The sequence below is a fragment of the Sitodiplosis mosellana genome, unplaced genomic scaffold (assembly GCF_009176505.1).
Source record: "Sitodiplosis mosellana isolate CC-2019 unplaced genomic scaffold, AAFC_SMos_1.0 Smas_scaffold_3, whole genome shotgun sequence".
NCBI lineage: Eukaryota > Metazoa > Arthropoda > Insecta > Diptera > Cecidomyiidae > Sitodiplosis > Sitodiplosis mosellana.
The window spans coordinates 4,709,282-4,725,801 of NW_022595246.1; the positions used below are offsets into that span (position 1 = coordinate 4,709,282).

At 36.3% G+C, this 16,520-nt stretch overlaps 3 protein-coding genes across 5 annotated transcripts in view; 2 read left to right on the forward strand and 1 right to left on the reverse strand.

Moving 5' to 3' along the window:
• Nucleotides 1-6,314, forward strand: part of LOC129565741 (uncharacterized) — a 13,285-nt gene extending 6,971 nt beyond the window's left edge. The window contains exons 1-5 of one of the 2 annotated variants that reach the window (XM_055440929.1): nt 3,392-3,625; nt 4,671-4,936; nt 5,005-5,097; nt 5,733-5,879; nt 5,944-6,314. In XM_055440929.1, coding sequence (XP_055296904.1) covers nt 3,607-3,625; nt 4,671-4,936; nt 5,005-5,097; nt 5,733-5,879; nt 5,944-6,048 — 630 coding nt within the window. In that variant the 5' untranslated portion in view covers nt 3,392-3,606 and the 3' untranslated portion in view covers nt 6,049-6,314. Of the gene's footprint in view, nt 1-3,391; nt 3,626-4,670; nt 4,937-5,004; nt 5,098-5,732; nt 5,880-5,943 lie in introns of those variants that run through there. The other variant, XM_055440927.1, reaches the window with a different exon arrangement.
• Nucleotides 6,315-6,729: 415 nt separating this feature from the next.
• LOC129565743 (ninjurin-B) lies at nt 6,730-7,840 on the forward strand. Of its 2 annotated transcripts, XM_055440932.1 has the most exons (4): nt 6,730-7,101; nt 7,198-7,386; nt 7,460-7,614; nt 7,692-7,840. In XM_055440932.1, exons 1-4 carry the CDS (start codon nt 7,026-7,028, stop codon nt 7,824-7,826), a joined length of 555 nt encoding a protein of 184 aa, XP_055296907.1. In that variant the 5' UTR covers nt 6,730-7,025; the 3' UTR covers nt 7,827-7,840. The 2 variants fall into 2 exon arrangements, with proteins under 2 accessions (XP_055296907.1, XP_055296906.1); XM_055440931.1 differs by having other exon boundaries at nt 6,730-7,386.
• Nucleotides 7,841-7,911: 71 nt separating this feature from the next.
• Nucleotides 7,912-16,480, reverse strand: LOC129565742 (uncharacterized). Its single transcript, XM_055440930.1, has 12 exons — nt 14,807-16,480; nt 14,285-14,717; nt 13,777-14,189; nt 12,779-13,695; nt 12,547-12,704; nt 12,220-12,467; nt 11,857-11,988; nt 11,502-11,759; nt 10,932-11,417; nt 10,337-10,843; nt 10,015-10,248; nt 7,912-9,886 (listed from the first exon to the last, which is right to left on the reverse strand). Exons 1-12 carry the CDS (start codon nt 15,890-15,892, stop codon nt 8,780-8,782), a joined length of 5,979 nt encoding a protein of 1,992 aa, XP_055296905.1. The 5' UTR covers nt 15,893-16,480; the 3' UTR covers nt 7,912-8,779.
• Between the last annotated feature and the right edge of the window lie 40 nt (nt 16,481-16,520).

Below are 16,520 nucleotides of genomic sequence, written 5' to 3' on the forward strand. Positions count from 1 at the left end.
TTTTATCGAAAAAAATCCGACCATATCCACACTAGGTTTGCATTTCGAATCGGTGTCCGATTTTCAACATTTGGAGAGACTCACGAAAATATGTCCATCGTTAACGAAGATTAATTGGTTGAATAATGTGAATTTTTCTGAAATAGACCAAGTTGAATATATTATGACTATGTTCAACTCATTGAATTCATTCAACTGTACAATTACTGCTGATAGAACTCATTCCAATAGTTTTGTATTTCAGTCAGTTGAAGACTGTTTTAATAATAGTTCCTGGTCGACTTCCATTAAGTTCTCAGAGTGGGAACTGGGTAACAAAAAATCCTACTACGCAGAAATGGAGAGGCAAATTTGAGGTGCTAACCGAATGATCAATCATCCTAAGTATTGGCTGAAAATCGATAAATTATGAGTTTTTATTATTTTGCATTGTATTTTTTATGTAACATGTGAAAATAAACGAATTTTCAACAAAAAAATGTTTTTTCCCAATATTTTCAGCGATGTTTGGTCACTAATACTTTTGGTGCACTGAACAAGCGCGTTTCTATTGATGTGGAAAGGTGTTGTTGACTTTTTATCGGCTGTTCACTATGCGTTACGCAACACTCAAAAGAATGATAAAAGATAAATAAAAGTTTGCGTCGAAGTCATTGACAGACAGACGAAAGAGTAGCGAGAAAGATTCGATCGTTAAAAATCAATTTACATACAACAATGGCCAATTAGTATCTATGCCGTTTGAATGAATTGGCCAAATTGATGAGGCCACTTAATCAAATCAATGCTTTTCATGGAATTCTCACTTAGTTTAACCCGCTTCGTGCAGAAAACCAAATGGACGGTAACAATAGATTTGTGCCAAAAAGTGACTGCACTCGTTGATCCGATACTGAAATTCTGTTTGACTTTTTAATTGAAATTAGCGTTTTTTTTATGTGTGCGCATAATTGCGGCCAAGGCAAACCGATTCTAATTGATCGCGAGAACAATCAACAAAAAATCAACCACAATGCAGTGAATGTGAATGCAAAAAAGGAAAATTAAGAGTGCTCAATGCTCATTCAATTTTTTGTTCATTCATCATTTCATCATAGCGTAGCTCACACTGTAAATCAAGTTATGGATGGCAATAATTAAAGATAATAACGAACGAAATCGCCGCCGGTGCGTGATGCTGATATTCTCGAGAATGAAAAGTTTAAAAAAATGGGTTTAAAGGTGACAACCTTCTTTGGAGTGTTTGCTCATTTTTATGCCGAGGCAACCACATTTACTTCTTTGAATCAACAGCAACACTCCTAATGTTTGTTCACAGCATTTGGATATGTGCAAACTTGTGATAGCAAAGCTACGCTGTAGAAGTGCTTCGTGAATGTACATTTTGTTGAAGATTGCAAGTAGATTTTTTCTACCTATTTTTCAGCGAAAGAAAGATCTATTTGAACTTTTTGGCTTGTGAATATTTCACAAAGCTTTGATTAATCAAAACACGCAATCTAATTCCATGTTATTAACACCTTTGGCGTAATTCTGTTCCGTAAAAGGCAGTCCGATTGTCGAATAATAAAAATTATGCATTCATAATTCATGCTGATTGTCGTGTGCTTATAAAGCAAACGAAAAACATAATCATTGTGTTTCATTATGGGTTTTGATTCTGGCGCTATATTGATCGTCAAATGAGTGTTGTATGCGTTACGTATTCATGTTTTTTGTAGTTGCGGTCTACCACTTGTTCGCTTATTTAAGTCTATCGCATGTTTAACACATGCGTGTACACATGTTATTTATAGACGCATACGTATGTAATATTCGCAGTCACAGTATCTGTCATTCGTCTTCGTTAGCACAAACAAAGGTGCAACTTTGGCATTGAACCATGAAAATGTTTAACCAAAAGACAATCTATTCTATGAATCACAACAACCGACAAAGACATGCCATGATTGATATGGTTTCCCATTTGGTTTTGAAATACCAATTGCGCACATCGAAAAGTTTATTGACTCATCTAAAATGTGTTTCCGCAATGGCTTCTGATGAAGAAGGTCTTATTAGCTATAACATGCGAGTTATTACATTTGATCACCGCTATTACATCTTACTGCCAGCGATAACTTCTTAAATTGGCTATAATGATGCTTCGTAAAGGTATTTTTAGATTGAATCGAGCCATTCAGAAACTGAATTGTGATATTTAACGGTATTGCCTTGATAAGCCATCCGTTATTTAATTGAGACAAACGCAATTCCATCAATTTCAACAATATGTGCTTTGGCAATGAATTGGTGTTAAAATTGGTACTACGGAAACAGTTGAATTTCCACGTGCAAAACGCTTTTGTTCCATAAAACACCATTCTCATGTGGTCAAACTAAGATTCTGCACTATTTACGGTATTATCACCGAATCGGAATGGTGGTTCTGCATGTTGCCCCTGAAATATTGACATTTAGTGGTAAACATTGGCAGTCCATAATAGATAACATCTCTGATGTGTGTTGCACAAGAATGGTCTGAAAGAGAAGACGAAGACGGAAAAAAAAGAGTCATGAATAAAATATTATTCAAATCTGGTGCGTGTGAATCGTAGCGAGAATATCGCCGTGAATATCAAGTATGTGCAAGTGGTGTGCGCGTACGTGTAGTGGGGCAAACGATGTGATAATCATATGTGCTGAGATATAGCGCAGCGCAGCGTCTTTTTTTTTACAGGTTTACTATCGTTTTTATTGCGCATGGCAAAGAAGCAGAAGAAATACTACAACGGCGATCGGTGTAAGCAAGCATATCGGTTCGATTTGCCGTAATAATAAGAGCTCAACACTGATGATTGTGTATGAGTGTTTGCTTCGGTTGAATCACAATACACTTGCGCGCGCCCATTCACTTATATATCGATGTATAACGAAACATTTAGCAAATCGTTTTATACTCACATGAATATGAATATGCATACAGTGCGGTTGCAAAAGAAACCAATGTCCAAGACCAAGCAATGTTCAATCGACGAGCCCCGATTCGCAATCACATTTTTCTGTCTCTCTTCAGTATGAATCGTACGTTTGTCGAGAAGAGTCATACAAAATGCACACAGCGACTAGATAGTCGAAAGACACAGATCTTTAGGCAGTTTCGTTCGTTCATCACATTTGATGTGTAAGCACAGCAGCAGAGATCACAACACGACGGTTACCATTATATTGTATCTTATCCGTTCTCGTGTCAACCTATTCAGAAGTTTTCTATTTTAATGTGAAATACAAAAGAGACTTACACAATATTGTGCAACTTTGTATGTGTGCTCTTTTTTTCTTCGTTCATTCGTTTGTTTCTTCATTCGAATATATCGTGGTATGTGATTGTTTTAAATCAAATAACCATTTTTGTGTGTGAGCATGAGGTTTTTAAGCTAATGCATTTAATTTTTATGCATTGGATTTTTGTTCCGAAATAAGAGTATTACGTGATTGTTTTGATGATGCAGTTGCTGGTTGAAAAATGAAATGAAATGAACTGACATGGTTTGAATGGGTCAAGTCATTATTCGAAAGAAAGAAAAAAATATTCGCAGTGAATTTCATGAATAAGACACGGAATTCATGAATGGAACAATTCGAGGTATTGGGTACTGGCTGATGAAATCGGCACATTCGTGTGCAATCGGCATTTTCAGTGTTTATTCGGGCATTTTTGTGAATCAAGATTATCGAAACGAAACCGACGATTGTAGTTCGATATAATGTATTATTTCGGTTAATTGTTATCGACCAAACAATTCAAACTATTTTGGTCAATATTACACGTTGAAAGTGAATAAGACTCGATACAATGAACAAATTGTTGATTCAATAACAAACTAAACTTAATTCGATAGAAAAAAAGTTTCATTCAATAAAAAAACAATAAAATTTGTCTAAACAAAAAACCGAAATTGGTTCAATGAAGGGCAAGAAAAAGATTTGATGAGACAAATTAGCACGCGATGTTTTTTTGCTTGTCTTTGATCGTATAAGATATGCATTTAGATGCTAAACAAAAAAAATAGGTCAACCATTTTTTACGAAAAGTGTCACTGAAATCAAACACATTAGTCTCCATTTAAATGATTCAGTGATGTGTTCTTGTTTGTAATTTTGTCTGGCTTAACCACAAAAACGTCATAAAAATTCACATATGATAATTATGAGATAAACTAAATGTTGGTTATTTAATCTGTTTGTGTGTAAGTGTCTATGCTCAATGTGGTCAAGGCAGTTGTTTGTTATAAATATTATTTTTATCGGATTCTGCGTTCGTTGTAAGATCCATTGGCGATATAGTCAAAACAACATTTTGTTATTGAGTTTTTACTTTGGTCAACTAAAGTTCCGTTACAAAAAAAGGAATCTCATTTGTATGTGATGTTAAAACATTTCGTCATAAGCGGTTACAGTATCACTAAAATTGGTTGTGATGGAATGTTAAGTGCAATAAATCATGAATTTAATTGTCATAAATGCCGTTCGATTATGATGTCGCAATTGTATCCCTGTAATATTGATGGGATTATGTATTTTTAAATATTGAATATTCAAGACCCTTGAATTAAGACTCTTGAATTAAGACGAAAGAAGAAGAAAAAAAATGGATTGTAAATCATGTCATTTTTTATGAAATTTTACAGAATTTATTGCTTCCGAATCAACGGTGCCATATAAAACCATAATGATAAAGCAAGTGATGATAGCGATTGTTTTGACATCGCTTCTGGTCGGGAATTCGTGGGATGCTGAAGCACGTGAACGAGCCACAGTCGTGCGACAAGAGAAAATTGTCGACTTCGCCGCACACAGCGAACCAAAAGTGCGCGAAAAACGATTCATCAATCCGTTTACCAGTTTGTTCAATGTTTGGAATGCTATAACACATATATACTCGCTGTATGCCGAAGTAAGTCATTTCATTTCGTATTTGTGCGTAATTATCTCACGATTTTAATGATGTTGTTGGTATTGCAGCAAAAAAACGAAACATATTTTGCATTGGAGCAAACGTATGATATCGTTGCTGACGGCTTCAACGACACTTATATGGCCACTAAACGGCCTACGGTAAGTTGTGATCACACACACATACACACATTTGATTCGATTCGTTCCATGGTGACCTACGAAAATTAAACGCAAAACGTGAACCAAATTTAAAGTTCAAATCTTGTTTATGCATAAAAGACAGCTCGCCGTTGGCGAGTGGCCGATGTAAATAAAATTACAAAACAAATTAATCCCGAATCAATCGAGATTTGTTTACAATAACAAATGTCATGAGATATTGGTATCTAGTTCATTATAAGATTTCAATAAGAATACGGCCTGCATTCAATGCCAAATCCATTGATTCCAAAGATGCGAACTGCGCCGATTGAGACATCCGAAATCCAAAAAATTCAATATTTACACAGATATTTGCGACGACTTTTTTATACAGAGATTTGCGACGAATATCAAGGTTGCCGCTGACCAATCGCTAATCGTTGTTGTTTCTCTGTTTTTTTTGGAGTAAATAAAGAAACGTCCACTCTTGGCTCTTTTATTTTGGATAAACTCGATTCGATCAATCATTTTTGACCTTTCTATCGCCATCACATTCCCTTTTGGTGTTATTAGTAAAATGTGACCATGGCGTGTGTTGAAATACTTTCTAAAATTCTTTCAAGTTGAGCATTAATTTGGTCCATTATTCACAGACGACGACAACAGGATCACCAGACTCAGAACCAACCACTACCACACAACGATACCGCATCACAAGAAAGGAGTTTGGCTACATTTTGGGCCGAAATTTACGAGGACTTAAGAAACTGTACAACATTGAAATAAATGATGCATTGAATGTAGGTTTTCTTCTCTTTACCTGGATCAAATACATATGAAATTTTTTTTCATCTCTTTTTTTAGCAATCGAAATATAACATTGACGAGTACAAGCGGGAAAAAGCCTGGGCGCTTTATCCGTACACCATTAAGAAATTCCCACCGCCGAAAAATAACACTTCCAATTAACTCTTGCCCCGCTTCTTCGAATATGGTGTACAAATCATTTCTAGAGCTATGAATGACTGCATACTATTGTGTATTGTTGCCCACTCGTTATAATTCAAATGGAATTATTTTTATTTTTACTTTTACCAACCACCTAGTTTAAACCGCATCGAACAGATTTGCTTTTACTGTGATATAGTTTGTAGCATTCAATATTAGTAAAGTCGATGGAAATATGTCAAATTTTCTTAATTGAATAAAATAAAAATAAAATAAAATTTATCAGATGCGAAAATAGTGTTCATCTTTAAGGTTTAGGATGATTTTTTTTATATTAACGTTCCCAATCACCACAAAGCTTGTTTTTTTTTCTTTGTGGTTTTTACATCACTCCGCACCGAACTGATAAGGATAAATAATCTTGAAGGGCTTCTTACATATTACATATGCACTGATTTTAGGCTTTATAGGCAAATACTGTAGACCACTGTGAACTATTTGAGTCATTTTGTCGGAGCAATCGTCGGGTTTTATCTTTAAATTATACTTTGGACTTATGCTTCAACGCTTCGACAAAAATCATAGAATTGGTTCTCCTTATCAAATTATTACGGTGAACAAACCGTAATTAAAGGGCATAAGCTAAAACCTCCAAATGAGTCGGATCAAACCAACATATCATGATAAGTGAACCGCAAAATGATCAACTGCGGCTCGTATTTGATAATACGAAATTGAAGTTCAGAATAAAACTTATGTGTTTTTTCGCATTTGAATTCAGTTTTGAACATACTTTGAAGAACGTACACATACAATTGCGAAATATTAATATTGACAATAGTTTGATTGACAAATCCATATATGACATAACGTCATTTTAGTGTGAATCCTCGCTACGAAATGCAAAACAATATTTGATTAGGTTATTAACCTGTGTCATCAATCTTACATTTTATTCGTTTCAAGCAAAGTTTTTATTCACAAAGTTGAACATAAAAATGAGCACATCCAATGAGTTGATAGAAACGCCATCAGCTATTGAAATCGATTCGAGTGCTATTGAGCTAAAACCAGGTATAAATCGTTATTATGATTTTGAAATGTGTAGAATGTGCAAGAAAAGAATTGCAGTTAAAAAAGTCGATATGATTCGCGGGAAACTTATTTCAGTTAAGGCAACATCGATGGAAGATGTGGAGGAGAAATCGATAGGTTTGGACACAGTCGATCAAGGATGTGTTGGATGTAGCACGAAAGATTTGAGGCAAATCAAAGAGGGTGTCTCCTTATCGATATCATCAGATGATGAAACTGAAAATGCGATTCCACTGAAAAAATCGAATAGCACATCGTACAGAGGCAATAAATTCATATTAACCTAGATTTACTGTGAAGAAAAAAAAACAATCTTTTTCATTTGAAAATGATATAGGAATGATGGATATAGCGCTATTGACCGCAAATGCGAATCAACTGAGGTTTTTGATAACATACAATTCTGAGGAAAAGACTTTTTTCATCAGTGCCACATTAATTATCCTATCTCTAATCGTTCAAGTGCTCGTTGGAATTGGATTGATATACAAGGTTTGTGTTTCAATGATTTTTTGAATAATTTTCGTGAACCATCAGAAATAAATAAATTATTATGCGACTCATCCCAGCGTCATGTGAAGAAGAAAGGCGATAAAAGCAAAGCGGATAAAGTTGGCAGTTTGGTAACATGTGGAATATTTTGCCTAGCCGTTTTGAATGTGTTAGTTGTTTCCTTTACGACAACTAGTATAAAATCCGCTTAATTTCACCGTCAATGTCACCTGGATTAAGTATTTAATTGAATAATAGAAACATTTTATTGTCCAATGAATAAAAACATTTAAATTATTTCATTTAACAAGTTACAGTGTTTATTTTCTTGAGTTCACACCTCACCAAGATCGGGAGAGTCAAACACCTTCGATTAATTTAGCTTACACATAGAATGGGCAACGATGAGTGTTTGGTCTATAGCTGTGCATTTTTGTTTTTGAATGTGTCGCATTTCAGTGCGATAAATTTCATTTGATGTCAAAAGGAGAGCCTGAAGGTAATGTCAATGGTGCGCCCGTAATTCTAGCATTTTTTTCTAATTTTTGTTTCTATTAAATAAAGATGAACATGAAATCTAGACACGCTTTTACAATGACAATGAACATGTTTTTCTCACAACTTCGAGTTTGGATTCATCTAACTAAGAGTATTATTTTTCAACTAAAATTATGACAGTTCTAATATACGCCGAGGAGAATCGCATCAAGGCAAAAGAAATTTTTGATTGATTTTTATGCCGTAATTTTGATTGATTCATTCAACAATGCATTCAACTTTGTTTAATCGATTCAAAAGAAATTGTACTTAACTCACGTAAAATCTATGTTCTCTTGCTGGAAATTTTGGTATTATGACCAAAAAAATTTATCCTTAGGATAAATTTATCCCGAGGAACATAAATAGACTGTAAGCGAAATTTAAAATAACGAGTGGCGGTCAAAACGCCACCAACGGACAGCATACTCTAATGTAATAGAAACACAGAAGCATGCTGTCCGTCCAGGGCGTTATGACCGCCACCCAGAATAACATAAAACAGTTACCGAAATTATCACATAAAATTTGACCATTAATCGGATTAGAATAAATTGGAAAATAAATATTGGCTTTTAATAGAAAAAAAAAATGAAATTTAAAAACAACGAAAAAATGACACTCGAACCTAATTTAGTTCCTTATCGAATTTAATTAATCTTTGGCAAATGATTGCTTTGAATGACGTTGAAACGTGCTTAAAAAGTGTATCAAAATCAAGTTGAACATCGTTATCATTTTGATCCGTTTGGCTTGTTTGCTCGCCCGTTGAGTCTTCTTCGTCACCGGTGTTTAAGCTATCACTGTAATTGGTTGCACCAGCAACGTCATAGTTTCGTTGACTCGCATCTGGAACACAGTCTCCAAATAAATGATTGTATTTTTGTTGAAGTTGTCGCTCCAGTTTTGTGTTGTTATTATTAAAGAAGAGAACGTATGCCAAGCCGAATAGGTAGTGATCGATATTGTTCAAAAAGTACTCTTCAAGCGGTTGCAACGACAGCGAATTCTCGATGAAATACATAAAAATGCCATGAATCAGGTATTTTAAGTCTGTTCGATGAACGGGCACAACGTTTGCATCCTTCGTAAAATATTCGAACAATTTTATCACGTAACTCGTTAGCATCATGTTATCCAAATCAACATCGTCTTGACTCTGATGCATTGCAATAGTGTCTTTTGCCGCTGCCAAGCATAATGCAAATGACTCCTTTACGTAGTAATTCAGCATAAGTATGCGCACTTTGAACTCGTTCAGTGTTGTAAAACCGAGAATTTTATGTGCATCATAGATTCCGTGCAGGATAAAGAGACAATAGTGAATGAATTCGCTGGTCACTTCTAGATCACTAGATGACAACGGTGATTTTGTATTTGATGAGAGTGAATGTTTCATGGATGTGAACTGGTTAGCCGATGGAATTGCTAGGTTGTCGCCATCCGATGATAGACTGTTGCAGTCAAAGTTTTCACTCGATGGACTTGTGTCGGCAAAACCAGGTGTGCGAAATATTTCACGTGATATGAACTCTGGCCGAAACTGTGGCATACTCTTCAAATAACGCACAGGGTCATAATTCATACGAATCTTCGGGCGAGGCAATGGGATCTCCAGTGGCTGTTCAATGCATTGACTAGTATCGGGAAGACGAACTATACGCTTTGATACACGCAACCGTACCAATTTCCCGGCATAACCATTTCGATCCGGATGATTTATCTCGCGACCACACTGAAAAAAAAACACAAATTGACATTCATTCGTTATGAATTTGTGGAAAAAGTAACTTTCCTACTGTATCAAATGCCCTTTGAGAGCTCCTTGATAAAAATGCTTTTTATACAAAGATGAATGCATACCTGTCCGACATTATTGTTGCCAAAAGCCTTTACTGTTAAATTATCCGTCAAAATCAGCGTGAAATCAGCCCCACAATCAATATAGATCACATTGTCGTTAAGCTCCAATAGGGTTGGCTTTGTTAAATCGCAACGCGTATTCTCGCGTCCAAGTTGTTTTTCCAGATTCCGACCCCAAGTATACAGTTGCGATGTGTTTGTTAGCAAAACATTGTGATATAGTCCACTTGAAATCTGTTTTCAAAAGGTTTTCAATGCTTAGAATGTTTCTTCAAACCTAAAATTCGACTTGAAAAAAGCAAAATGTCGACAAAAATCATACCTGAAGCATTTCACCGATCACTTCACTTGTGTCAACTTGTTGTGGCAGAAAATGTTCGGTGTACTCATCATCCAAATAAAATTCACTGTTAATTTTGGACGCTGCATCAGGTTCGGTGCTCTTTTCAGACGAATGTTTCTCCGACCGTAAAAAGTTTCTTATTCTGTCTTGTAAATTACTTGGCGTCAATTTGCTAGCCATCGATTTTGGCACTTCGTTCGTATCATTTTGTTCAAACGACTCAACATTGTTTGTTTTGTTAGAATCAACGTCAATCGTCTCTTGATTCGTTGACTCCTCACTTTGTATTTGTTCTTTTGCATCAGTTTCTTCACTTGATAGACCATTAGTTGCTTTTGATTTATCTGCAATGTCATTCGTCAGAGCAGTTTTTGTATCCTCAAACTTTTGAGTCATTCGTGCTCGCTTTCGTGATTGATTCAGTAAACGAATCAACTGTGGTGAAGCGCCCCATGTGTAAAGTTTATTGCTTTGTGTAATAACGAACTAAAAATGAGTAAGAATGAGAGGAAAATTATTACGTAGATGTAAAAATTTAAGAAAAAAATGGTTAAAATTCGGCAAAATTACTTACATTAGCAAAAAATTTGGTGTGAATTTGTGTGATTGTCTCATTGGAAATATCAATTTTGATCGGTATTGAGCTTTTTAGGTATTTTTGTTGCGAATTTTCATTTTGATACTGGCCAGTTCCCAATTGGCCAAATAAATTACATCCAAAGACATACACAACTGTGTCATTTGTATTCAATTTGTCGCCGCATAGAACTAGAGTGTGCGCATGACCCAGAGCAATTTGTTTCACTTTTTTTCTACTGAAGAATCGCACGATTTTCGGTCGATCCAAAGTGAAAACATCACCGTGGCCGAGTTGACCATAGATTCCCCAGCCAAAAGTGTATAATTCACCGTCCGCATACACGGCGTTATGATATTGACCAGCTTCAATTAGTGTAACATTCTTCCCATCAAACTCTTTTATAAGCATCGGCTGCAGTGCCTGAACATGATGCTTTCCGATACCAAGCTGTTGCTGCATATTTGATCCCATCGCGTATAACTGGAAATAGAAGATTATTTTAATCATTTTTTTTCATTTATAACTTGAAACTAAGAACATCTTTTGATTCGAATGTCCACTTACGCCGTTGTTTGTTAGGATCAAAGTATGACCCTTGCCACATTTCACTGCGTGGACTTCTAAGCCCATATTTGAAATGAACTCCAAGCATCTGAGCGATGTTTCCGATATTGAATCGGCTACGGAATTTGGTGCAGCCAGATTTAAGGCACAATTCACTCCATTCGATCCCCATAAATAACAAGAGCCATCAATGATGGCCGCGCAATGTGCAAATCCAGCCGAAATATTTAATAAACTGTTATCAATTTTTATAGCAAACTAATGGAAGAGAGAAATGTACAGAAATTAGCATGGTTCCATGGATAAAACGGTGGAACAGAAATAAAATAAGAATATTTCGAAAGGAAATTCTCACCTGATTCTGTTCAAGTCTAACATTAATAACATTCAGTCCATTGGTTGTTTCATCTTTAGTGCAATTCAGTGTATACAATTTTATTATAACAATCAAAAACGTTTCGATTAAATGCTTACAAAACTCGACCAGCTGCGGGACAAAGAAAAAACTATCGTTTAAAAGAGAAGCCTTAAGACACTATTTCCAAGGTCATCTGTTTTTATATGGAGAAAATCGTCCATGATCGTATATTTGCTATTTCTAAGGCAACGAATGGACGATTTCAAAAACATCGTACACGATTGCAATCGTGCGCCTTGGAAATAGTGCCCTTAAACGGTTTTATGAAAATACTCAGAAATTGAACGCGCATGGGCTCACCTTATTCAAATCAGTTGAATCACTTTCAATGTAATTTGATGAAAGCTGTGAGACAATCGGTCGGAAGACTGGAGTAAACGGATCCAATTGATGTCTGAGACGTTGTAAAACCTGCTGGTTGATTTTGTTGCATTTCGATTGAATGCAATCAAAGTAATCCATTGCGATTAATTGCAAATAAATAATGCATTCCATGAATATTGGATCCGACAACTGATACAGAATGTCATTTATCTCGCTGTACCAACCTGAAAGTGGATAAATCGGCCATGATAATAATTTTGACATTATTTCAATCATTGAAGATAAGATAAGATTAAAAATTACCGAATTCCTGGTTCGTCACGCCGACTAAAGCACAAAATGCATCCATGTGAGCGCCTCGATTAAGCGCCAAAACGATTGTTGATGAGTACAAACCACTTTGAGCCAAGACTATACTGCTCATGTTCGTATGATAGCGTTTGTTTACAACCAGGAAATTCCTATGAAATACGAAAATTATTAGTCTTCGTTCATCACTTCAAATTGGCATAAATTGCTCAAAACCAAAACTCACCACAATGGCATCAATTGCTTATCTTTGATTGCTTTTTCGGTGAGTGTCAACAGCAGCAAATTCGATAAATGAAACTGTGACGAATTGGACATCTGTAAATCGGCCGGAGTTTCATCTTTTTCATATGAAAAATCGCTACACAAAACGCCAACATTCAATTCTTTCTGCTTCTTTGAACTCGACGACTTTCCCGAATCAATTTTCTGTTCATCTGTGTTGTTGACGCTCTTAGCCACATAGTTGATGGTATGGTTTTTCGGATAAACGCTTTTCAGAATATAGACAATCTTCAGGGCCATTGAACAGAGATGCATGAGTGCACTATTTTGACCAAACATTGCCAACTTCAATGCGGTTTTAACTGCTGGAATCTTTGATATGTTATACGTAAGTAGAGCTTGAGTTGTCTTATTCTTCCGCAGTAAAACATCGCCAGCATATTCAATGCATTGATTGTAGTCCAAATTGAAAACTTTACAGAATTCTTCGCATGCTTTCCACTGGTCACTTTTCACCAAATTCAAAAAGACGATATGTGGCACATGGTTGAATTCAATCATATACAATGAACGATCGGTGACGACCAAGCATTGATCCATTTCGATTGCGGGAAAAACATGTTCCAGAACCGATTTGTCATCAATGTCGAAGAATTCATTCTCTTCGCTGTTACTCTCCTTACGCTGTTTGTCTTTGTTGAATGTTTCCGCGTAGTTTTGCGTTGTGACTTTCGGCTGTTGAATAATTGGGCGCTCGCCAATGTTGGTGGTTCCAATTGGAATTGGATTTTGATTATTCTCAGATGTGACCTCAATGAATGGAACGGACGTAGGTTGACTATACGGAACTCGATGAATATCAACGATTTGTTCGTCAGGAAATTTGAACATTCCCAACATGGAAGACGAGTTGAATTCCTGTGTTCGGAAGGAAAAATATTGGTTTAGTCTAGGTTTTGCCCATTGAAAAATTGAATAAAGACGAAAAATGAAGCATACCGAATCCTCTCCTATTCGCAAAACAGTCGAACTACATCCGATGATACCGATCGCATTTATGAGTGTTTCTTTAATCGGCGATGGAACTTCTTTGTTCTCATACTCCACACCCTCAGCATTTTCATTCACTTCACCTTGGCTTTTTCGCACTCTTTGTGTTGTGTACATAATATTCGGTGTGAGGAGAACATTTGTGCAGTCTTTCGGTATTTTATACAAGTACAATGGTATCAAACTGATATCCATACTGTGCACCGACAATGTGTCGGAATATGAATGCAAAGCGCTTAGCAAATGTGTGTCTCGTAAAAATTGTGCGATGAAATATGGTCCTGTTTTTGTGGTTAAAATTTCTGGAACAAAACTTGGCATGTGCATCGTTGCTAACTGCGTAGTATTTTGACGGCTGCGATCTGAAAACCAGAGAATATTTTTGAACAAATATGAATATTCTTGAATTCTACAAGCAAAAATGACATGCATCGTGCATTGAATCTCTGTTTCTCACCTCGTTCATTCGATTTGATTTTATTTTCAATCAATTTCAATTTTAAAGCGCCGATCTTTTTTGCTCCCAAATCTCTTAGCGAAGCCAACCTTGCTCTTGCTGCTGGAAATATTCCGCTAGTCGGAACCAAATCAGTCGAGCTCGATGTCTCTTGGTCACTACTCACGGGCACAAAACCATCTTTCATGATTTCAAATTCAGAAAGTTCCGTATCAGGCTTTTCATCGGTTGATTGATTCAATGACGGCACTGGAATTACAAATTGCCAGTCTTGTTCAGATGACCTTGACTTCATGACTGAGCTGTCGGTAGTCTGAACATTGTTCTGTGGCTGGCAATCTGGTGACAATTTCGGAATTTCATCGGGGAAAATGTAGCCAATTGAATTTTGCTCCAAAAGTAGTTTCCATTGCTCTTTTGATGTAGCCGTAATCTGAAAGCAAAAATGGATTGCTTAAGTAAATTCGGAGTAAAGGTAAAATAAATAAAGGCTAAGAAAAAACGCATCATGTGCCAAATTACCAATAACGATACGCTCTTAACGATTGTATCACGACAAATGGTCATTTGTGAAATGCCGCCACTTTTGCTTTCGATAGAAGTATTGGCGATGAATGGGCAATTTGGCGCTAGTCCAACAACGCATATAGAACCATCTGAATAGCCAATAACCGCTCGATGTTGATGCTTTTGTTCGTCAAGTCGCGATGTACTCCACCAAACAACCGATAACGGAAATGGACACAAATTCACTGTTGCTGATTCGAAATGTTCGGAATTGTCATCGTTAGCGGTAAAAAATTTCTCACAACCATCTGGACTCTTCTCTGCGATGCTAATGGCTTCACCACTGGATTGCATCGTATTCTCCGTATAACTTGATCCGCTGATTCGTTTCAAATCACTGGCTGGCATATAAAATGACTGGTACACATTGTTGGATAGAATCTCATTAATCTGTTCTGGTGAGTATTTGTCCTCCACGGCATCGCCGTCTAATTCGTTGCCTGCATCAGCGATTTTGTGTGTGGCCTTTGCGGTGCTCGTATTATTTGGACAAGTTTTGGAATTTGAGCATTCGTGTGGCCCCGAAAACGGTACAATGAACGAGGTAATCTCATCAGACCGAAAAGGCCAATAGAAATTCTCGATTTCTTGTGATGTTGTAGTTTTTAGGCCGAATTCGGGGTTTATTATCCAAAGTATAGGTACAATATGTAGTGTATTGTCGTAGCACACAACCAACAAATGACGTCCACTCGGATCAAAACAAATATCTTGAATGATTCGCTGTGTCTTTTGAAACCACACAATTAATTTCCAACTGGCCGCACTGCTAAAGCTATCAATTGAGTCTCTGGACGTTGGTTGAGCGTCTGCTGCAACAGCAGGTGGTGGTTCGTCATCGTCGCTGAACCGTTTGCTCAGCAGTTTGGTGATATTGTGATCGCCATAATAACGAAACCGTACCAAAATCTCATTTTCCTCACCAACCAAACACAATATTTGCACGCAATTCCGATGATTGTCAACAAAAGCGGATTTTTTCGTATGAAAATTCTGCAAAATTTGTCGCAAATGAAAAATATTCGCTTCACTCAGTGACATCTTTTCACACCACACAAATCCTTTTTTTTGCGAACCACAAAACTAGGCGTATTATCCCTTAATCGATTTCTACGTCTATTTCACACACATTTAGTCTCTTGACAATAATGTTCTATTTCCAAAATATAAATACACACGACATTGGCATCTAAACAAATGCACTGAGCACACAATGACCACGCTCAAATAAGGACACGTGAAAAATGAACAACAGAAAAAAATGGTTTTTGTATTTTATTTTCATATAGATGAAAAATGGTTGCACAAACTAAATTTTACGTTCTAAATCAAGTCTATGGTTTGACTCTGCGAACATTTGCTCTAATTTTTTTTGACTGCTCAACAAATAACTGCGGTGACATTGTAAATAAATCGTATGTGGAACAAACACTTTTTCACTCGATTTTATTGTTGTCGCAAAGAGAACTTTCTTTAGCAAAATCTATTTTTATCGCTATGTTTTTGCATCAAGATGTGATTTCTTACGAATAGAAAAAAAAAGAGTTTGCCATTTGTGTCCATGTGTGTGTAATATTGTTTGATAGTCGACAAAGAGGCTCGTAGACCTGTCATTTTCATTGAACTGTCAATGTCAGTGGTAGTATGGTTTCGTACTTGGTAGTCACAT